We start from the raw sequence: 24,456 nt of genomic DNA on the forward strand, positions 1-24,456 counted from the left end.
AGACACACAGCACTAGGTGTGAACACCACACGAATGGCAGCTTCGCCTTCACCCTCCAGAAACCCCCCCAGCTCCTGCAACAAAGACAATAAAAGGAAAAAGGAAAAAACACCCAAAACATGAATATAATCAAAGAAAAATAAAAAAATCAATTCAAGAATCTAAACCACTTAACAAAATTAGGACTCTCAAGTTCACTCAGGTTTGCAGTGACCAAAAATAAAACATAAAATGAACAAAAGAAAACCAAATAATCAAACATAAAACCATACGTTACCCAAAGTTAAACATACATACGAGATGCTTACAAACCAATGGAATTCAACAGGCGGCGGCCAAAGGAGATAGTCAGCCAGCCCGTACAGTCAGACGAAGGCACAATCCTCAATAGCAACGTGCGACAAAACCACAGTTGCTAATGATTGCTATCGTGATTAAAGTCGAGGAAAAACAACAACATAGTCGCAATTATACGCAATCAAAGTTCAATGTTAATGCTCAATTCCCACAAATAGCCCAAGAGACCCTCAGTTATGCAGGGGAACCGCGGGATGATCACTGCACACAAACCGCTTCGTAGTCGCGCACCATATTGCAATACAGCGGCTCAGTCAGGAAAGACAATTGACATACTATAAGTGACATACTGTGAGGAGTGGGCAGCCAGCACACAGCAGACGGGGAAACCAGCTTACAGTCTAAACCTGCGGCAACTACGGATGACGTCACAAGGGCAGTACCAAGACGCGTGCCAAGTGGCCATAACCCATCCCTTATATATCCAACAAAAAGGGAGGGGAATTAACAAACTAAACGCAGGTGTATAACATTCCCATAGATGGATTCAACCACCCTGCTACATACAGCTGCTCTTTGCAACAACAGTGTGCTGAACTCACAGAGGAGAACTGAAGAGGAGACAGTGGCATCTCAAAATTCTCCCAGTTTGCTGAATTTGAATGATTTTCTCCTTCACTTGTCTGACTTCCTGTCTTATACAAGTAGTACCTTTACCTTTAAACTGCTAAAGGTGTCATATCATACCATTAGTCAAGCTTTATTGTTTTGCCATTTAGTTTGACCATTTTGTTTATGTCCCTTTGAAGTAAATACTTTTTTTCTTCTGTGATTGAAGATTTCTGTGTAAAATGACAGATTCACAAAACAGTCTGCTTTGAAATGTGCCACATAACCTGTTAATGCTTAATGTTGAAAATGAACTTTACCTGCTTGTTTCCAACATTTTGATCTTTCAGACAAACATGCAGAGCAGTAGGTGCTACACACAGTCAGGAATAGCACAGAGTTTTGTGGACTTCCTCACATTTTACTCTTGTTAACTGGCATTTAGGAATAATAGTGTCTATCCTACTTCATATTTGTATCATTGTGGCTTGGAAGGCTATTGCTGCGTCCCAATGTGCCTACTTATACTACACCCTAAACGTAGGTACTGTTTTGGTGAAGAAAAAGTACACACTTCTGAGTGTGTAGTAGAAGAGTAGGCAAGCTTTAAGACTAGGGCCGGGACTCGATTAAAAAAAATAATCTAATTAATTAGAGGCTTTGTAATTAATTAATCGAAATTAATCGCATTTTAATCGCATATAAATATTTGACCTGAGAACAGTGAGAAGTAAGTTTTTTCATATGGATTTTTAAATTTCCCATCCACAGGGCCTACCAAAGCGGTCTCATCAGCTTCTTAGTCCATGTTCACTGTGGTTTGTTTTTTTCTGAACGCTAGTTGGTGCTCCAGTATAATCGGTCCGCCGAAACTCATCCAGTGAGAAACGTTCCGCGGTGCAAAAATAAGTGCTATTAATGCGTTAAAAAATTTTAACGCGTTATTTTTGTATAATTAATTAATCCAAATTAACGCAAGTCCCGGCCCTATTTAGGACATACTAACACGTCACATAACTGCGTCTTTAAAGGACCGCTCTGTTGCATCTGTTACACGCACCTGTCACTGTAACCTGGCCTGTCAATCATCTTGCCACAGTTAACATCCTCCACATTTCATTTAATTTAACTTCCTACTCTATTGGAGAGAAAAGAATAGCTTGTTGATCTGTCAGTCGCGGGTCTTTCATGCACAGAACTCATATTTTCTGCATAATGATGCATTTAAAAGTTAATGACCAAATGGATGTTTATAAAAGTTCACATTGGTGTTGCAGATGAAATATAACATGGATAACAATAAATAAATATTTTTTACCTGGTTAAATGTTGATTATTAGTAACTCAAACCCCTTTTTGCAAACCTCTCTACCTAACCATCGATCGCGCGAATCCACCACGTTTGTAGTTCTGGGCTGCGTTTCCCGAAACCTTCTTAAGATGAGACACTGCAGGTGAATAGGGTAAACATTTACTAATAATTATCACCTTACTTACTGTCAGTCCTTGTCTTGTGTTTCCCCTCCTCTCGTGTCTCTATTTGGCCATCCTCGTTCAGTTAATTAGTAGTTCATGTGTCCCCAGCCCTGCGTTTGATTAGCCCTCACCTGTTTCTGTTCTTCCTCGTTAATTTCCCTGTGTTTATAAGCCCTGTGTTTCCTAGCCCCTGGGTCCGGTCTTAACGTCATTGATGTTCGTCTCTCCCCAAGCTCCTCGTCTCGTTGTATCATCAATAAACGGATTATTGATACCTCTACGTCCCTAAGCTCCTTGTATCCCGAGAGGGAACAACAGAAGACCGGACCCAAACAACTGAAGTAAGCGGCGCTTCTCCTCCCTCGTGTTTTTTTTCCGTTTTGAAAGTTTTTTGTTTGCTCCTTTTTTCCCGCTCCCTCCACGGCGATGGAGGTTACCGCCCGCCTCGGCGCCCTCGTTTTGCGGGACCTCCCCTTCGTGGAGTACGCGGAGGAGTTCTGCGGACTGGCCAGGAAGGCGGAGCTGCACGACGCCGTCATCCTCCAGCTCTTCCGGCTCGGGGCCTGTCACCACCGCCCCATGAACCTCCCAGACACCACGGGATTATCCTGGAGAGGAGGGATTTGCCGGTGTCTGGGAGACGTCCGGGCCCGAGCCAGTGTCAGCCCGTCCTCGTCAGCGGCTCTCCCGAGCCCGCCGCCGCTCGCGCTTCCAGAGCACCCCCGCGAACTCGCGCTTCCAGAGCGCCCTCCTGTGCCTGCTCCTCGCAGGTGGACTCCTGCGTCTCCGCTGGTCCTGTCCAGCTCAGCTCCTTCCGAGCGCCCCCAAGTGTCCGCGCTTCCCGAGCGCCCCCAAGTGCCGGCTCCACGCACGTGCCCTCCCGTGCCGGCTCCTCGCACGTGCCCTCCCGTGCCGGATCCACGCACATGCCCTCCTGAGTTCCCGCTGGCTCCGTCCAGCCCTCCTGAGTTCCCGCTGGCTCCGTCCAGCCCTCCTGAGTTCCCGCTGGCTCCGTCCAGCCCTCCTGAGTTCCCGCTGGCTCCGTCCAGCCCCGCGCCTCCCGAGCGCCCGACAGAGTCCGCGCTGCAAGAGCGCCCGACAGAGTCCGCGCTGCAAGAGCGCCCGACAGAGTCCGCGCTGCAAGAGCGCCTGACAGAGCCCGCTCCTCTGTGGCTTCCCCAAGAAAATTTTTTTGGGGGGGGGTAAGAGGGTCACAGCCTGTGTGGCCGGGCCAAGGGCCAAGGCCACAGAACCCCTCGGGCCCGAAAAAAATAGGCCGTGGCCTCCCGAGTCCCCTGACCCGCCCTGGCCTCCCGAGTCCCCTGACCCGCCCTGGCCTCCCGAGTCTCCAGATCCGCCATGGCCTCCCAAGTCCTCTGACCCGCCATGGCCCCTGGAACGAGCACCGCCCTGGAGGCCTCCAGAACGCCCACCCCCCCTCCCCATTGGATGGTGTTAGGCGTGAGGACACGCCTTCCGGAGGGGGGCGTAATGTCAGTCCTTGTCTTGTGTTTCTCCTCCTCTCGTGTCTCTATTTGGCCATCCTCGTTCAGTTAATTAGTAGTTCATGTGTCCCCAGCCCTGCGTTTGATTAGCCCTCACCTGTTTCTGTTCTTCCTCGTTAATTTTCCTGTGTTTATAAGCCCTGTGTTTCCTAGCCCCTGTGTCCGGTCTTAACGTCATTGATGTTCGTCTCTCCCCAAGCTCCTCGTCTCGTTGTATCATCAATAAACGGATTATTGATACCTCTACGTCTCTAAGCTCCTTGTATCCCGAGAGGGAACGTGACACTTACCTAGTTGATTGATTACATTGATAATTGAAAACATTTTTTGTATTGCAAGCTTTCCAAAATGTTAGGTTTAAATATGCAAATGAGGTATTATCTCATTTTGTCACTCCATAATTCTGAAAATACCTAGAACAGACAGAAAATAATAAATTTTCGGGGAAATTTTGGGGGGAATAAAATGTTGTATATAATCAAGCAAATTATATATGAACAAATCCCTCTGGAAAAACCTTCAGGATATAGACAGGAATACAGATGTAAAGTTTGGTGTGTGTAAGTGCTACTGAAGTGAAGCTATATGGCTCAATGTAGGAGAGAAAACTCATTTTGAGGAAACGGCCTTTAAAAATATGTATTGTTATGTTTATTCTTGCAGTTGAATATTTGTAATTTTTTCATGTATAAAAAATAAAGTTCTAAAAAAAAAAAAAAATATGTATTGTAATTGAAATCTATTGACACACATAGATAAAGTGCTATAAAAGAAACACTTAACAGTGTCTTTTGGATGTTTTCTTTCCGCTAGTCTGAAAAAATACTTTATGAAAAACCAAAAAGCCCAAAATCTCAAATTTGACAGGTGCATGAAAAAACTGTGTTTTTGCCTGCAGTGTCTCCCCTTAACGCTACGTCGTTCTTAAGTTGTACCTTAAGCTGTACCTTATCGTTACGTGTTTCCCGAAACGTTCTTAGTTAAGTATACCTTCTGTAAGTCATTCTTTCGTAAGGTTGGTCTGGACCACTCTTAGCTATACCTTAGCGCTGTTCACAGTTCACTCCGCTAGTGGCCACCACTGTGCAAAAAGCTTCTTCACATTTCAGTCGATACTATTGTAATTCTGTGGCAAGACAAAGTAAAGAACCACATAAATATTACAAATCTAAAGTTGTAATACACCCAGTGTTCAATTAATTGAAGTGTTTTTATGCAAAAAATAAAAATGTCATTATAATGATGGTTGTTAGTTTTTCCATTATAATATACAAAGGCACATCGGCTGGCAAACCATTATAATCAGGAGTCTATTTAAAGGGAATGAATGCGATGGGGAGTTTGGTCAAACTATATGGCAGCCAGACAGCAAATAGTTGTCCTAAATCAAAGACAGCTGTGTCCGCTGAGCCATTAAGTGTATGTGCACTATTTCATAAAAGAAAACTTTAGTCCCCTGGTGTCACGGTGCACACACGAGGGAGGAACCAGGAACACGCAGACGAGGATATAAACTCAAATAACATACTTTACTGAGGACATCAAGGCAGGGCAAGACAAGGCAGGGCAAGACACAGACATCAAACACTGGGGAGTAACGAGTAGACCAGACAGCACGAAACTCAACAGGCAGGAACTTAAATACACACGCTAATGAGACAAACACACCTGAACAGAATGAACTAATAAGTCACATGAAACAAGGACAGAAAACAAACCAAATATGGACACAAGGGGCAGGAACACATGACACACACGACAGAACCCTGACACCTGGCTTCCATGTCAGAAGATAAAATGCTACAAAAATGTTGCCTGCCACGGGAGCAAATTCAGTAGCTTTTACATCTTGTTGGTCCAACTTTGTCAAGACAAACTCGACGGAGCTACCCCCTAAGCCCCAATATTAATTGGGGTCGGCTGTATCGCAGGCGATACGAACTCGTTTTTTTAAGTTAAGTGCAAAAGACACTAAAAATACTCTGTTGATTTTGGTCACACAAATAAGTGTTATACATCAATCGAAACTGTTAAGTGTTTACTTTTTTTTTGAGTACACTCAAGATTACAACAAAACTTTGTGGTTTTGGGGAAAAAAGAAAACAAACAGGGTGCACTCTCTGTCTTCTCCGTCTCCGCGATCTGTTTATAGTAACGCGTCACTAAAATGAAGTGTAACTCAGCAAATTCTCAACACAGAAACATGAGAGTTATCTCTATAGAAAGCCTGAAGTGTCTGCTTTCAACTGAAGTAAGTGTTGTCGAAAACAAATGTTCTGTGATAAAGTAATCCGTATGAAACCGACACGATGTTCAGTCTGTCCAGTCTAACTCATTATTTCTAATGTGATCCCGCCCCCTCGTGTTCACATGTAAATAACCACGTGATCCGCGCGCGCTTGGAGACGCCCAACAACATAAACAAACAGTCACGAGACTCTGTTCATCTCTGCTACTGTTCGTTTCTGGAAGAAACCGCGCTGAGTAAAGGCTGGATTTACCTCAGAATAAGAGGAGAGTTCATCCAGAAGACATCGATCGATCTGATGAGTAAGTAATGCTTGTTTTTTGCATTAGTTAGCGTGTTATTGTGACAAACCTGAACGCGTTTAGTTGGGTTTTTCCCAAATGACAACATGATGAATGCTACGCATCTAAGAATGTTTAATGTTCACAAATAGATTTAATATCATGCTAAACAATAACAATTAGTTTCTCAGATATAAAATATAATTTTTTTAATGGTACAAAGTACATCCTTTTGTAGTTCACAGCATACATGAGTCTATGGCTGCAGAATCATAACAGCTTCTATAAAATCATGCATACTAGACTATATGACTGCAAAATCATAGTTGTTTTTCTCCCAAACTGTAATTCCAGACTACAGTGTTTGAATATGATGGACAATTCATTGTATTTAAATTTCTTACGGCACGATGATGTTTTCATGCTCTATATAAAACAATAAAAGTAATATGAGAGTAACGTTACATTGTAACATGATGAATGCTACGAGTCTAAGTATGTTTACAACATGTTTATTATTAATAGTCTTCTCTGTTCAAAAATAGATTTAAATAATGTGCTAAACAATAATAATTAGTTTCTCAGATATAAAGTTTTCTTTTTTGTGTGTATGATAGTACAAAGCATGCATGAGTCTATGCTCACAAATGTTTTTTTTTTTGGTTGTTTGTATTTTACTGAATCAGGTACCTGAACCACAGATGAATCCTGATGACTTTCTTCAAGATGTTTTCTTCTGAGAGCGCTGTACCAACATCAGATGGTCTACTACACTGATATTCTATGGTAAAACAAGATCCTTGACTACTGATTATGTTTTTTTCTTCTTGAATCCATGGACATAAGTACATGTCAGGTACTTGTTTCACTTGTTGAACAGAATCTGTTGCAGGAATGACTCAAAGTCTGTTCACATATCTGTGGTTAGATCAGTGTGCACAATAATGTGTCTTTGACCTTCATTATGTATGTTTTGATTATACTGTGTTGTAAATAAAATACAAATAATTAAAAAACCCAATTTTTTCAGTCTCCTCACACTCTCTTACCTGCCTCAGTCACAGTCACACTGATGGCCCATTAGCAGCTTTAGGGGAGGGCCCTTTGTCGCTCAGGTGAAAATCACTTAATATTCAAGGCTATTACCACTCCCTCGCATATTGGCTTTCAATCACAAAACATGTCTTTAAAAATTTTAATCAATATATTGTTTTCTGTGAATGAGTAAGCTGAATGATTTTCACATAATTGTGAAGTAAATATTCTAGCCTAGAAGACTGATTACACAAAAGTCTTTTTCAGGACGATTTAGTGTGGGTTTTATGGCCTTATTTCAGCGACATTTTTTCCCCAAAACTTACTAACAGCGCATAATATTTTTTTTTCTAACAAATGCAAACATGTACATCCACCTTGGTCACATATTATTGTAGCATGGTTTGTGCTGAATACAAAAAAAATACATGTTGGTCAATAGTATATTATAAGTAGCTGAAATAAGCACAAATATCAGGGCATGTCAACACATCTCAAGGGCCCCAAAATTACCTCAGACCCCAGAGGGTTAAGTTGCTGGCGGCTCTCCATTTTTATGCTGTTGGGAGTTTTCTGGAGGTGGTTGGGGATGGATATGGGCTGAGTAATTCCTTGGTGTGGCGGTGTGTTCATTCAGTCACAAACATCCTGCTCTGTCATGCCACCGTTTATATATGTATGCCTTTAGCCAGGCATGAAGTGATGGAGGCACATCAAGGCTTCCATGCCATTGCGGGTGTCCTGCAAGTAATTGGCCTTGTGGACTTGTCCCCATCACCACCCCATTAGCGCTCGACCAGGCCTTCATAATACACATGAACATGATAATATAAATGACCCTTTCAAAAGCAAGCAAAGCCAAACAGCCAGTTACTGTAGCTGGTTAAGGCAGAATAGCCTAATTTTGGCCAGAATAGCCTACTTTTGGTGCAGGTTCGCACACTTGCAAAATTATACATACATAGCATATATATATATATATATATATATGATATCCAAAGTTGCATTTAGTTTACAATTTGGATTATTTTATAAACTCAGTGAGCCCCGATAAATGTTATTTCTACTATTTCTAAAGTGCTTCTTTATAATGAACATCGCTTTCTCAATACTTTACCCACTCTATAACGCTAGGAGCTCCTGTATATAGTGAACAATCGATTCTCGAGCCATCAATATCAACCTATTCAGCACCACCGCCATGGACAGCACCTGCTAATGTCGCACGTAAGAAGGTTTACCTTAAGCGACATCCTAAGGTATAGTTCGGGGAACACGGCTAAGAAAGGTGGGACACACTCATTATGATCTCACATACTATTTAGGATGGATAGTATGAACATTGGGACGCAGGGTAAGTTTTCAAACATAAAAATTAATGTGGAATTGAGGATGGTTATATGTTAATGTCTTTTAATGGTCTCTCACATCAGAAAGTCGATTTAGCAGTTTAGACTACATTTAGTATTTTTGAAAATACAAATAAAGTTTTGGTTGAATAAAATAACAGTACGGATGCTCTATTTATCATGAACGGTGATGGATGGGTTCGGTGTGTACAGTGGATCTTTCTTTTCAAGTACTCAAAACACTTGCACTTGCATTGTCTGCGTCACAAACTTACGTCACATGGACTCTCTGCAAGCCAGATGGGGGAAGTATGCTTTGGTCTGGGGGAAGTATGCTTTGGTCTTAGCTCAAATTAAATAAATAATACATCTAACAGGTAGTTGGACAAGCCCACAGTTTCTAATTTAATATTTTTACACAGCCTGCTGAGGAGGCCGTGCCTTGAAAGAAACATGGAAACAGATTGCAACTTGGCAGGCACAAACATCAACAATAGCAGCAGCAGGCATCACTGTAACCTGGGGCCTCATCTGTCTGACTGAATACTTTACTTTTTTTTCTAATTTTCTACTGTCTCTCATTTCTTCTCCTCCGCCACCTCACCTTTCAGCCCTTCATGTCACGAAGCTCCGCCTGACTGACGTCTCTCCTCAGGATGGCTGACACCAAACAGGAGCTGGATTCACTTCCTGAGGCAGTCAAGAGGAGCTTCTCTAGTTATATTAGAGCTGGAGTTTAGAAAAAGGCTTTGTGAAAGATTTCACAAAGAATACTCCGCACATCTCTAGTTATATTAGAGCTGGAGTTTAGAAAAAGGCTTTGTGAAAGATTTCACAAAGAATACTCCGCGAACAAGCATTTACTCAAACTTTTCACTACAGAATGCGGCCATTATTAACCAATGGAAAAAGAAAAAGGTGAAACTTGAAAATGGTAAAGTTTGATGTTTATTTATTTTTTGTCCACAAATAAAAAGAAAGTACTCATGCTGAATCATCACAGGAAAGAAAATAAAGGCTCAGTTTATGTACCAGTTCCAATCTTGCTCTCCTCAGAACATTAGATGAATAATAGCACTCTATGAAGTTTGGAATGCAGTAAAAAAGTCTAAGCTTTAGTCATGTCCTCCTCCACATAAATGTGTGTGTATATGTGTGTGGGCATATCAGTGTGTGTACATTTGTGTATAAGCAAATGTGTTTGTAAGGTCTGCATGACCTAGTCCTCTGCTGTTTTGATGACCTGGAACAATGTGACGTTGTAGAGGACTTGATGTCCGTTGTTCCAAGTGTAGAGCACTCTTTCTCGGGGGTTGTAGTCCATCATGGAAATGTGGGAGTATTGGTTATGAAAGGGGATGTCTGTGTACTCATAGGTTGAGGTGTTGGTGTAATATGCAAAGTAGATCTTAGCACCGGCCAGGTGGGAGTTGGTGACGTAGAGCGTGCCGCAGATCATGAACGACTCGCCGGCGCTCCGTTTAGGGAAGCCTGTGTCCCACGTCTGAAGCACTTCCAGGCTTTGTGGCTCCAGACGGCTAATGACAATGTTTCCAGCGTTGGGAATGGTGGTGTAGACGGCCCATAGCCCATTCTCGTCAGCCATGAGGTCGATGTCGGATGATCCACCCCAGGAGTAGGGAAAGGTGTTGTTGTAGCCTGCGCCACTAAGGCTGCGCTGCACCAGGATGCTTCGGGATCGGAAGTGGTACTTAATGAGGATGTTACTCTGGTATTTGTTGTAGTAGAGGGAGCCGTTGTAGACCACGTGACCCGTACCAGCCCAAGGGTGGGGCAGGAGATGCTGCACAAAGTTTTGGCCTTTCATGAAGTCGTTCATTGTGCGGTACTCCAGCACACGACGTCCCTTAAAGTAACCGTCCATTGACCACACCTGAGACAGAACAAGATACAAATGTCAAATGCATGATAGATACAAACAAAGAGAAAAAACAAACATACAGCACAGTTCAAAGTGGAGAGAATGAGAGAGAATGAGCTTTATTGCCAGGTATGTTTACACATACAAGGAATTTGTTATAGTGACAGAAGCTCCACAGTGCAACAGAATGACAGTGACAGGACAGGACACAGATAATAAAAAGAATAATATACAAAATAGACAATGTACAAAATATCAAAAACACAATATATAATGTAGGCAATTATGTATGTACAGGTATGATATGTACAAATTTGAAATGTAAATAAGTATATGTGTTAAGTAAATAATGTATAATAGTGTTGTGTGTTCCACATTTATTGTCAACTGTTCATGAGATGGATTGCCTGAGGCAAGAAACTGTTCCTGTGCCTGGTCGTTCTGGTGCTCAGAGCTCTGTAGCGTCAACCAGATGACAACAGTTAAAAGAGGGAGTGTGCTGGATGTGACGGGTCCAGAGTGATTTTGCCAGCCCTTTTGCTCACTCTGGTTAAGTACAGTTCTTGGAGAGTGGGGAGGGGTGTACCAATGATTCCCTCAGCAGTCCGTACTACCCTCTGTAGTTTTCTGAGGTCAGATTTGGTAGCTGAGCTGAACCAGACAGTTGCTGAAGTGCAGAGGATGGATCAATGATGGCAGAGTAGAATTGTTTCAGCAGCTCCTGTGGAAGGTTGAACTTCCTCAGCCGGCGAAGGAAGTACAACCTCTGCTGGGCCTTTTTCACAATGTACTCAATGTAGAAGCATGGTACTGGTCATAGGTTTGATTCCCAGGGAATGCATCAAACAGTTAAAATATATATGTAGTAGGGATGGTAAAATTCACTGATTCATGTCAGTGCATTGGCATTAAATTTAATGATGCAATGCATAAATAAAAAAAAAAGTATTGTGCTTTAGATATAAATTGGCATTTGTATTGCAATGCTTAATTTTTTAACTTTTATTATTTAGAAAGTGACCAATAATTTGTGACCAAAATTGTATATGTAGATTGATTTCTCCTCTCTAAACTGTTTCTCAAGCATGTTCTCTCATCACCACTGCTGCTACAGTGGCATGCGAAAGTTTGGGAACCCCTTGCAGAATCTGTGAAAATGTGGATAATTTTACCAAAATAAGAGAGATCATACAAAATGCATGTTATTTTTTATTTAGTACTGTCCTGAGTAAGATATTTTCCATAAAAGATGTTTACATATAGTCCACAAGACAAATAAATAGCTGAAATTATTAAAATAACCACATTCAAAAGTTTGGGAACCCTTGGTTCTTAATACTGTGTGTGGTTACCTGGATGATCTACGACTGTTTTTTTGTTTTGTGATGGTTGTTCATGAGTCCCTTGTTTGTTCTGAACAGTTCAACTGAGCACTGTTCTTCAGAAAAATCCTCCGGGTCCTGCAGAATCTTCAGTTTTCCAGCATCTTTTGCATATTTGAACCCTTTCCAGCAGTAACTGTATGATTTTGAGATCCACCTTTTCATGCTGAGGATGATTGAGAGACTCAAACACAACAATTAAAAAAGGTTCAAACATTCACTGATGCTCCTGAAGGAAACACAATGCATTAAGAGCCAGGGGTGAAAACTTTTGAACAGGATGAAGATATCCAAATTTTTCTTATTTTGTTGAAATATCATATTTTTCCATTTAGTACTGCCCTTCTGACGCGACAGAAGATACTTGCATGTTTCCTCGAAGACAAATGAAGTACAATTTACCTTGATCTTCAAATTCAAAAAGTTTACACCCCCGGCTCTTAATGCATCGTGTTTCCTTCAGGAACATCAGTGAATGTTTGAACCTTTTTTAATTGTTGTGTTTGAGTCCCTCAATCATCCTCAGCGTGAAAAGGTGGATCTCAAAATCATACAGTCACTGCTGGAAAGGGTTCAAATATGCAAAAGATGCTGGAAAACTGAAGATTATGCAGTACCCGGAGGATTTTTCTGAAGAACAGTGCTCAGTTGAACTGTTCAGAACAAACAAGGGACTCATGAACAACCATCACAAAACAAAAAAACAGTCGTAGATCATCTAGGTAACCACACACAGTATTAAGAACCAAGGGTTCCCAAACTTTTGAATGTGGTTATTTTAATAATTTCAGCAATTTTTTTGTCTTGTGGACTATATGTAAACATCTTTTATGGAAAATATCTTGCTCAGGACAGTACTAAATAAAAAATAACATGCATTTTGTATGATCTCTCTTATTTTGGTAAAATTATCCACATTTTCACAGATTCTGCAAGGGGTTCCCAAACTTTCGATCCCCACTGTACATGAATATGACGTATCACATCACTATGGAGACTGAGGCGTGCATCATATTTTTTCCCCATTGCATAGTGTTGCATTGAATCACATTGTGTTGAATTGAATCAAAATCGGATTGCACTGCATCGTAATAAGGGTTAAACGTATCGTATCGCATTGTTAGCTGCTTCATACGTCTCTAATGTATTGTATCGTTGGCTATGCGCTCTTTGGCAGCTCTAAAATACTGAAGATAAAATGAAAAACAGAAATCGGTAATCTCTGATAACTAAAAATAACGAGTTAAAAAACGAATAAAAAATAATGGTAACTAAATAGAAAATATAATAGAAATAAAAGATAAATAAAAATGAGCTCTTAATTTGGATGAAAGTGTCTAGCCAAATGTGAAAAAAAGAAGAAGAAAAAAAGATTTTCTTAGTCAATAATCCATGCTCCATGACCGTGTGAACTCTGTACAAAAACACTCATCACTCATGTTTCCATTTCCATTAAAGATGTTTGTTTTTTTTAATGATTATTTTCAAATCATGCTGGAGGATCATCAATCTTTACATAAACTTGTGGCATTCATACGGCTTGAGTGCCGGTGACATTAAAGCTAAATGGGCACATACCGGATATTAAGATAATTTGAATTACAAATAAACAATCAAATTGGACAAGAATCCAAAATAGAAGCATTTTCACTAGTAAACTTTTTGACTCCTTTGTAAGTGGAAGGAGGAATCAGGTTAGAAATGAAAGCTGAGATTTCTGTGCTGAGAATGGAGTAGATAGAGCATATACCTGGATAAAAGTACAGTACATCAAAAGAGACGCCATCTTCTGACTTACTTTTGAGAGAGCCTGACAGCAGAGCCTTTCTTCCTGTGTAACCAGCGGTGACTCTCACTGTGCACAGTGTAGGTGTGTATGTGTGTGTGTGTGTATTGTCAAATCTATTGATCTGCTCCCTGTGTGGGAGTGGAGATGCTGTATGTGCTCTGCACTTGGCTGCAGCAGTTGTTCCCTGCCCTTTTCCACTCCACATTCACAGGAAATCAATCCTGTTAGCAGTTCTCCATCTCCCTCTGCCTCTCTTCTCCTTACTCGCCGCCACTGTATGAGGCTGAAATATCTATCAGGCACACAACAGCCATGCTGTGCACACCATCTTTACCAAGCCATGCACTGTGCACTCTTTATTAACACATTGTAATGAAACTTCAGACAGTCAGCTTATTTAGGATGGTTATTATGTTCTTTCTCCTGCATAATGAAGCCCCTCTGAGTATTTAACGCTCCCCTGCTATCTTTTGCCTCCTCTCCTCCTTCTTCCCTCCCTCCCGCAGTCTCCCTCCCTGCCTCTTCTCCCATTTCTCATTCCACAGAGAGATGCGGTGCATTTTTTATTTTTAGGCTACTGTGGCGCTGCGTGGTGACTGGAGAGGAGGAGAGCAGTTGACTTATGGACAGGCAGGATAATTGGAACATTAAGTATAGCATTTCCTTTGTGGGCTAAACGAGTCCCTGTAGATCGTCCAGTGGAGCTGTGGTCACACTGCAGTCTGCCCATCTCCGCCTCTGTGTTCCCTTCTGAGAAAACGTCTCAGGTTACGGATGTAACCATGGTTCCCTGAAGGGAACGAGACGCTGCGTCCAGCGACGCTTTGGGAACACCATCAGCGTGACCATGCTCTGAATATCAGGTGTAATCAGTCCAAAGGCCGGGATGACGTCACGACCAGGAAGTATATAAGCACGTGCGGCGGAGCCGGCGTCAGCTCCAAGTCATGAAGCAAGCGCGGGCAGGGATGCCGGAAGTGTGGCCAAAGGAAGCAGCATCTCGTTCCCTTCAAGGAACCATGGTTACATCCGTAACCTGAGACGTTCCCTTCCAGGAACTCCGAGCTGCATCCAGCGACGCTTTGGGAACGAGATACCAACGCCACCAGACTGACAAGTCCCTGCCTGGTGTCAGGACAATAGGACGGATGAGCCTGGAGTGGCTTGGATGTCGAGGTTATAGAACCTGGCGAAAGTCAGGGGCGTGGACCACCCAGCAACGTTGCAGATGTCCTGAACCGGGACACCTGCCCAGAAGGCCTTGGAGGCCGCCACACCTCGGGTCGAGTGCGCTCTGACTCCCATGCCAGAGAGATGGCATCCACTATCCACCTGCTAAGAGTGGGCTTCGTAGCAGGAAGACCCCTCTTAGGGGGACCATAGCACACAAGAAGTTGGTCCGATTTCCTCCACAGGGATGATCTGTGGATGTACGTGCCCAGTGCTCGCACTGGACACGTACAGTTGTGCTTCTCCTGGTCTGGCTCCCTGAAGGGAGGAGGACAGAAGGTCTGGAGTACGACTGGCTGTGGTACGACCGATGGGACCTTAGGTACATACCCCACGCGGGGGTAGAGAAATACTTTCGCCATGCCGGGCGCAAATTCAATAGAGGCTGTAGACAGGGTCTGAATGTCACTCACCCTCCTCAGAGAGGTGATAGCCAGCAAGAAAGCGGTCTTAATGGTGAGGAGTCTATCAGTTATCTCCTCAATAGGCTCGAAAGGTGCCTTGCACAGAGCCTCCAGAACCACAGCCAGGTCCCACGTAGGGTCGCGGGAGCGTACCGGCGGCCTCAGCATCAGCGCACCGCGGAGGAAACGTGTAACTAGGGGGTGTCTACCCACTGTCTGACCACTACTGGGGCGTAGTATGACGAAAGAGCTGCCACGTAGACCTTAATAGTGGAATGGGTTAACCCTGCGGAGAAACGGGCCTGCAGGAACTCCAGAACTGGTTCGAGCTGGTGGTCCCCGCACCAAGCAGTGAAGAGCCTCCACTTCAAGGCGTATAGTTTCCTCGTGGAGGGAGCTCTGGATTGGAGGATGGTCTCGACAACCTCGGTTGACAGACCGGAAGCTAAGAGCTGTGCCCCCTCAGGGGCCACACCCACAGCTTCCATAACTCCGGGCGAGGGTGCACGATAGTGCCCCTGGCCTGTGAGAGGAGATCCCTCCTGACGGGCACTTCCCACGGAGTGCCGTCGAGGAGAGAAATCAGGTCCGAGAACCATACTCGGCCCGGCCAGAACGGTGCTACTAACAGTAGACTGACCTCGTCCCGGCGCACTCTCGCCAGAACTCCCGGGAGCAGAGCGATCGGGGGAAAGGCGTACAGATGAAGCCTCGGCCAAGTCTGTACCATAGCGTCCAGTCCCAGAGGAGCTGGAGGAGCTAGAGAGAACCAGAGGGGACACTGCGTTGACTCTTGAGTTGCAAAGAGGTCCACCTGTGCCTGGCCAAGAATTCTCCAAATCTGCTTCACCACCTCGGGGTGAAGCATCCATTCCGCGGACCAGCACGTGGTGATCTCTCAGGTCCGGGAGGAAGTGCTTGAGTGTACGGAACACAGCTAGGATCTCTAGCCAGTTGATATGCCACGGCAGGTGGCGACCACTCCACATACCACGGGCAGGGTGGCCACTCATGACCGCACCCCAACTGGTGAGGGAGGCGTCCGTCGCAAGCGAAACGCGGTGACATGGAAATAGGCGTCTTTGAGGTCTATCTTGACAAACCAGTCCTCGGACCTGATTTGAGACACGACCTGCTTGACAGTGAGCATTTTGAACTTCAGTTTTCTGACTGAGCGGTTCAGCAGACGCAAGTCCAGTATGGGCCTCAGCCCCCCATCCTTCTTTGGAACAATGGAGTACCGGCTGTAGAAGCCGGTATGAACTTCGTGAGGAGGAACCAACTCGATGGCTTCCTTCCTCAGCAAAGTAACGACTTCCTGTTCCAGCACCAGAGCCTGCTCGGGGCGGACCGCAGTCGCAACAACCCCGTTGAACGGCGAACTGAATGCGATATCCATTCGCTATGGTATGCAGGACCCAACGAGACACATTCGGCAGCCGCTGCCAGGCTGCCAAACGATCTACTAAGGGAATCAGTGTCTTGAGACTGACCTCTGGTGTAAGAGACGCGGCCAGACCGCTGTCTCCATGCGGCGCACCGGAAGGAGATGCGTGATCTGGCGGCTGAGGCGAGTTTCTCGGCTCCGCTGTGCTTACGGGCGGAAAGACCTGAGATAAACGCTCGCTGGGACCAGCTGTGCCTTGGGACAACGGCAGGGTTGGCAGACAAGTCCCCGGAGGGCACCGGGGGGAGACGGTCACCGTGTACCGTGGTGTAAGACGCTCCACCCCAGTAGGGGTCGCCCTCCACGGTCCTGGGGCTCGCCCATCAGGACCTCTTCGCCGAGGACCTCCTAGCTGCCAAGACAGCCCTCAGATCTGTCTTAGGTTGCGAGGTCCCCGGGGCAGAGCGCCGCCGACCTCGGCTCCTCTGCGGGGGAGCACGAGAGGCGACGCTCTGCTTCTGCGCTGCCCTGTGTGAGGAGCTGGCACGCGGAGGAGGAGGCTGCTCCCGCCCAGCAGCCTCCTGTCGACAACAGAATGGACAGCGTCGCCGAACAGGCCAGAAGGCTGAAGCGGGGCATCCAGGAGGCAGACCCTGTCTGTAGGACTCATATCAGACAGGGTCAGCCACAAATGCCTCTCCGTTGCCACCAGAGGTGGGTAGTAACGAGTTACATTTACTTTGTTACATTTACTTGAGTACATTTTTTGGGTAACTAATACTTTTAGAGTATATTTTAAAATGGGTACTTTTACTCTTACTCAAGTATATTTTTAGAGAAAAAACGGTACTTTTACTTGGTTACTGTGGGCGACTCTCCTCTCGTTACTGTATCTTAATGCAATACAAGTTAAAAATGCTTCGGTTTATTCCAAACGCGCCGTCTACTTTTCTTTGGGCAATGAACGATGCCCATTCGCGAATGATTCATTCTTTTGAGTCGATTCTGTTTAAAGGCTTTATCAAACCAGTTGGCAAACCAGTGAATCGGTTCGCGAATTAGTTTGAATGATTCGTTCAGTTCCCTGCCGCACGCGCTGAGTCTCTGAAGCGGTTCTCACTCAACAGAGAGTTTAAGAACATCAAGAGCGATGAAGACGTGGCTTTGGATCTATAGTCAGTTGAAAGCAAATCTGCAAAGGCTTGTTTGCTAGAGCTATATGAAGATCTTTTATTAGATGAACACCGCGTGTGCTGTCTACTGTTCCACAGGTATAGGCCACGATACCACTATGACATTACCAGTTTGTTGTACATGTACCTTACATTAAATACAATGTATAATTTATACATTAAATAAGCTGTCACAGAGTATGAAATGAACACCCGCGGAACCCGCGTTAGCTCTGCGCAGCGGCGTGCGGCCTGTTCTAGACACAATTAATATTCATATTTTTACAATATTTACGCTTGCAAAAATATAGGCTACATTTGTTTACATTTTGCAGAACAGAAGATCCGTCAATATGCATTTGTTTCGTTATGTTCAGTCATGTGAGGCGTTTTCAGAGGTTTCAGTGTCAGAAGTTATAGGATAATACATAATTAATTTACTTTAAAATATAATTTCATTAAGTGATGCAAATCAGAATTTTCATCAGCTGTTACTCCAGTTTTCGGAGTCATATGATCCTTCAGAAATCATTATAATATATCGATTTATTACCAGTGTTGGAAACAGTTTTGCTGCTTAATATTTTTTGGAACCTGTGACATTTTATTCAGTATTCTTTGATGAATAGAAAGCTAAAAAGAGCAGCACTGATAATAAATCAACATGATTTCTGAAGGATTATGTGACTCTGAAGACTGGGGTAAAGGCTGATGAAAATTCTGATTTGCATCACTGAAATAAATTACATTAAAATATATATATATATATATATATATATATTGAACGGCAGTGTGTGTGTGTGTGTGTGTGTGTGTATACACATATATAGATTACATTTATGTAATGTGTATCTAAATAAAAATAGACTATATTCAGTACCTATATGATCCAAAGTAACTAGTAACTAACTACTTGAGTAGTTTTTTTATCCGATACTTTTTTACTCTTACTCAAGTAACTATGTGATGTTTTATTAACAAATTTCGGGAGGAGCACGCGCGGATAATTAACACGGCCAATTCACCATCAGCAATCACTCAGTCTATCCCATCAGCCGAGAGAGAACTTCTATAAATAGACCAAGCCATCTTACCTTCATTCTCTCTACAGTTTTCAGCATTCGGTTTTGCTCCTTTGCTATCATATCACAGACGCATCTTTTTCTGGAGAATGGAAAACCTGGACCGGAGATTTTCGTATCACATCGCAATCTGCAAGCTCTAGGCTCACTCCCCTTCCGTCAGTCACCATCGCCGAGCACCAGGCTCCATCGCAGCAGATGCTCTGCTAGATCAGCCACACGCTCTCCACAATGCCGAGGTTTAACCTCGCCTCAACCGACATCCTCGTCTCATTCGGCCATTCCAATATATCCCCCGATCGGAGTCTGTATTTAAGCCCGAAGCAAACGCTGATTTATTCTGACGAATCATTCTCGCAGAGGGCAAACAAAGCGGATACGTGCGATCCGTTCGTTACACTGCAAATCAGCCAACCTCACTCCTAAATCCACTCCAGGCGCCAATAGATCGAGCAAAGCCACGATCTTGCCCCACTCTCCACCATCATCGTCCCGTACAAGACCCGGCTCTCCTAGAACATTGGGTCGCAGTGGCAGGCCTCAAACGAGCAAAACCTCACTCGGCTCTTCTTTTCTCCGCAGTTCTTCCGGCCGCGGTGCCGCACGTAGCCGGACCTCCAGCTCTCGTAGCAGTCAGCGCGAGGCTGCCTCCGGTAGCGGCGCAGGCCATGTTGCAAACAAACTTTCGTGTGAAGGCAAGTCTTTTGTTGCTAAAAAATCGTCAAACAAGGTGATAACATTATGGACGTGATGTCATTTCAGTAACCATGACGCAACTGCGCAGATCACGTAAGGAAATGATTCATTTTCCGTATTAATTTTCACCAGCACTTTACATGCATTTTAAATTGCACATTACGCCGATAGACGGATAAGGTGTAAAAGATTGTCTGAACTTAATTCTAAGGAAATCATTATGCCTAAATGAACAATTACAGGTGCAAACTAACAGCTAAGGTGTATCATAAAGTACCATTCATGCCATTATTGAACAATGCAACCCACCTTGCATGTGTCGTGCATACGACTAGGCACCTCTCTTCAAGTCTCTACCAACCGATGTACGGCTTGCCTGGCCAGCTGCTCCAATACTTTCTTCTTTTCATGTGGTTAAGAGGAAAACATGTACTTTCATAATTTTAAAACTTTTTTAAAAAGTTGTTAAAAGCCGCCATATTTTCTCCTGCTACATCTAACCGCTGCTACATCTAACCCTTCTTTTTCTCCAGCTCCCACAGCACACGCTAGCTTGAGTCTGCCTCCGCTAGCTGCGCAGGCTGCACAGGCTCTCCAGCTATTTTTCTCCGAATATCACAAGCCTCCACGGCCTACAGCTGCAGAAGCTGAAACGAGCACAAAGTTGCTCATGCTGGCAACACATGCCCTCACATCTCAGTCCTTTCCTCCCGTTACTCCAAATCCTTTTCCTTTTCAGTGGTCTCCAGCTCCCACAGCACACGCTAGCTTGAGTCTGCCTCCACAGGCCGCGCAGGCTTTTCAGGACGTCAAAAAAAAAAAAAATAAATAAAATAAAATAAATAAATATATATATATATATATATATATATATATATATATATATATATATATTTTTTTTTACATGCTGTCAGAGGCTATCTGCTGGATCCTCTCCAACAATTACGAAATCCCATACCTCATCCACCTTTTAGACGATTTTTTGTTCATCTCGCCTCCCGGCTCCATCCCAGCCGCACACCTCTCAACAGTCCAGGAAGTCTTTTTCAAACTCGCGATTCCGCTCGCCCAGGACCAAACCACGGGCCCAACCACGTCCATCGAATTTTTAGGCATCAAACTAGACTCGAAAAAATTCCAGGCTTCCTTGCCCAAAGAGAAAATCGATAGAACGATCCTGGTCGCTTCCGCCCTCTTAGACAACCCAAACTGTTCCAAGCGCGAGCTGTTGTCTATCCTCGGTCACCTAAACTTCGCAATGCGCATCATCCCGCAGGGCCGCCCTTTCATTTCTCACCTACTCTCCCTCGCGCCCTCTGTGCACGCGCTGGAGGATCACCTATCCTTATCCAGCTCGTGTTGCAACGAGCTCAGGCTATGGATAAACTTCCTCAAACAATGGAACGGCTTATCCTTCTATAACAGCATGGTTTCCCACCCCGACGACATCCAATTATTTACGGATGCCGCCCCCTCCTGCGGTTTCGGGGGATTTTACAGAGGCCGCTGGTTTGCATCCACGTGGCCCCCCCAGCTGGCAGATTTACCGCAGTCCCTGTCATCCTCAGCATTGTTTGAGTTATATCCTCTTGTCGCCGCAGCGGTTCTATGGGGGAAAGAATGGTCCACCGCAAGCATCGTAGTGCATTGCGATAACGAAGCGGTCGTGCATTGCATAAATAAAGGCCGGTCTCATTCCCCTGCATTAATGCCCTTTCTAAGACGTCTCATCTGGATCTCGGCATGCGGCCAGTTCATTCTAAATGCAAAACATGTCTCCGGGTCCAAAAATCAAATAGCTGACTCTCTTTCTCGGTTTGCTTTCCAGAAATTCAGGCTGCTGGTGCCAGATGCCGACAAACTCCCAACGCCAGTACCTCCATATTCAGAGCTGATATTCCTGTAAATCACCCTCTAAGAACCCTCCTAGATGCCTCCCTCAGTTCCATCCTCCATGCCGTCTCCCCCAGGACCCTCCAATCGTACTTAACTGCTTGGAATAGTTTCAAAAGTTTCCACCGCACCTACAACCTGCCTTTCCCCGACTTTTCCCTACTCACCATTTGAGTTCACCTCCCATCTCAACGTCACCAAAAACCTCCAGGCCAGCTCCATCAAAGGCTACCTCAGCGGAATCCATTTTTTCCACAAACTCATGCTCGGCTCACCCTCCCCAGGAATAACCAGCCCGCAGACATCCATGCTCATTAAGGGCATCCAAAGAGCCCAACCCACCCGCCCAGATGCTAGACAGCCAATAACTCTAGAGATCTTAACTAAATGCATTTCCACCCTCCGCAGAGGCTACCACTCCATGCACACCGCCCGCACGCTCGACGCCATGTTCATCTTGGCCTTCTTCGGTTTTCTCAGATGCTCGGAACTCACCATCACATCCAACTTCAATCCAAAAATCCATCCAACCCTTTCAGACCTATCAGCACCAGACACCGAAGCAATCTCCTATTTCATCAAGCAAAGCAAGACAGACCAAGCGAGAAGAGGCCACGTCATTTATATCTTCAATCTCCAGTCACCAATCCAACCATACCAAACCCTCTTAGCTTACCTACAGTACAGGAGCCCGCAGGCCAAACTCCCATCCGACCCGCTTTTCGTCGACGACTCAAATCGCCCTGCCACACGCTTCTGGTTCCAAAAACACCTCAAGTCCGTCCTACTACTATCCGGCATCCCAGCAGATCACTACTCCAGCCACTCCTTTCGCATAGGCGCAGCTACCACAGCCGCCCAAAAAGGCCTCTCCCAGCCTCAGATCCAGACACTCGGCCGTTGGACATCAGAGGCATTCAAGACCTACATTCGGTCAGAACGCTTCCTCATCAGAGAGGCTCAACAAACCCTCATCAGCTGATCCCCTTATCCACCCATAGCTGCTCACCTCCACTCCAAACCATCCCAGCAGCACCCCGCTCCCACAGGAGCCTTCGCGTATTCCCGCTCTGCCGCAGTAACCGCTCCCGCAGAAGCCTCCTTCCCTTTCCACATACCGCAGCAGTGGCCGCTTCCGCAGAAGCCACTTTCTCTTTTCAAATGCCGCAGCAGTGCCCGCTTCCGCAGAAGCCACATTCTCTTTTCAAATACTACAAGTAGCGCCCTATTCATTCGATACCGCCACAGCAGTGCCCGTTTCAGCAGAAGACACATTCCCTTTCAGATGCCACAGCAGTGCCCGCTTCCGCAGAAGCCACATTCCCTTTTCAGACGCCGCAGCAGTGCCCGTTTCCGCAGAAGCCACATTCTCTTTCAGATGCCACAGCAACGCCCGCTTCCGCAGAAGCCGCATTCCTTTTCAGACGCCGCAGAAGTGCCCGTTTCCGCAGAAGCCACATTCTCTTCCAGTTGCATTTTCCTTTCAGATGCCACAGCAGCGCCCGCTTCCGCAAAAGCCACATTCCCTTTCAGATGCCACAGCAGTGCCCGCTTCCGCAGAAGCCGCATTCCTTTTCAGACGCCGCAGCAATGCCCGTTTCCACAGAAGCCACATTCCCTTTCAGTTGCATTCTCTTTCCAGATGCGGCAGCAGAGCCGCTTCCTCAGAAGCCACATTCTCTTTCAGATGCCACCGCAACATTTCCACTCCAAGCGACGTCCAGCGCCTCTCCATCCTGAAGCCTTGCAAATTTTGGGGGTTATCAACGCCCCACTCCGGCTGCTGTCCCGCGCTAATCGCATCTTGGGGGGAGCGCTCTGGGTCCGGGCTAAATGCCGAGCTCGGACCCCTCTCCCCGGACAGGAGGAGTGCCCCGGGTTCGGGAGTAATTCACAGAGCTCGGAGCCCTCTCCCCGGACAGCACGCCAAATACGCATAAACCTTAAACTCTGTTCATTATACGCAAGGGCGAACTCGTGAAGTGATGTTTTATTAACAAATTTCGTGAGGAGCACGCGCGGATAATTAACACGGCCAATTCACCATCAGCAATCACTCAGTCTATCCCATCAGCCGAGAGAGAACTTCTATAAATAGACCAAGCCATCTTACCTTCATTCTCTCTACAGTTTTCAGCATCCCACCTCCACCCCAACTCCTCACCATCAGCCCGCTCCTACCCCAGCGTGGGGAGGAGCTCGGGGGGGAGCGCTCTGGGTCCGGGCTAAATGCCGAGCTCGGACCCCTCTCCCCGGACAGGAGGAGTGCCCCGGGTTCGGGAGTAATTCACAGAGCTCGGAGCCCTCTCCCCGGACAGCACGCCAAATACGCATAAACCTTAAACTCTGTTCATTATACGCAAGGGCGAACTCGTGAATCAGACTATTACTTTTACTTTTACTTGAGTAAATATTTCTAGAAGTACTTTTAATTTTACTTGAGTACAGTTTTTGGGTAGTCTACCCACCTCTGGTTGCCACCATGGCTGCCATGGAGCGGCCGATAGCGCGGGCCGACTCCCTGGTGGCACGGAGGGCGAGATCGGCGGTCCTCCTGAGCTCGGAGATATCATCAGCTCTAATATCCCGGCTCTCGTCTAGCTCTCTCAGCAGTTCAGCCTGGTACGCCTGCAACACTGCCATAGTGTGCAGACACTCCCCAGCCTGACCTGCTGCCGCATACCCCCTGCCCACTAAGGATGAAGTAGTGCGCAGCGGCTTAGTGGGCAGAGCAGTAGC

General features: G+C 45.3%; 1 protein-coding gene across 3 annotated transcripts in view; it reads right to left on the reverse strand.

Annotated features, from left to right (window-relative positions):
- Positions 1-9,730: 9,730 nt before the first annotated feature.
- The window catches only part of LOC306856683 (noelin-2-like), a 92,069-nt gene continuing 77,343 nt past the window's right edge, over positions 9,731-24,456 (reverse strand). For 2 of the 3 annotated variants that reach the window (XM_079396073.1, XM_079396072.1), the window contains exon 6: positions 9,731-10,694. In XM_079396073.1, coding sequence (XP_079252199.1) covers positions 10,020-10,694 — 675 coding nt within the window. In that variant the 3' untranslated portion in view covers positions 9,731-10,019. The remainder of the gene's footprint in view (positions 10,695-24,456) is intronic. The other variant, XM_079396074.1, reaches the window with a different exon arrangement.

Source organism: Barbus barbus (genome assembly GCF_936440315.1).
Source record: "Barbus barbus genome assembly, chromosome: 3".
NCBI lineage: Eukaryota > Metazoa > Chordata > Actinopteri > Cypriniformes > Cyprinidae > Barbus > Barbus barbus.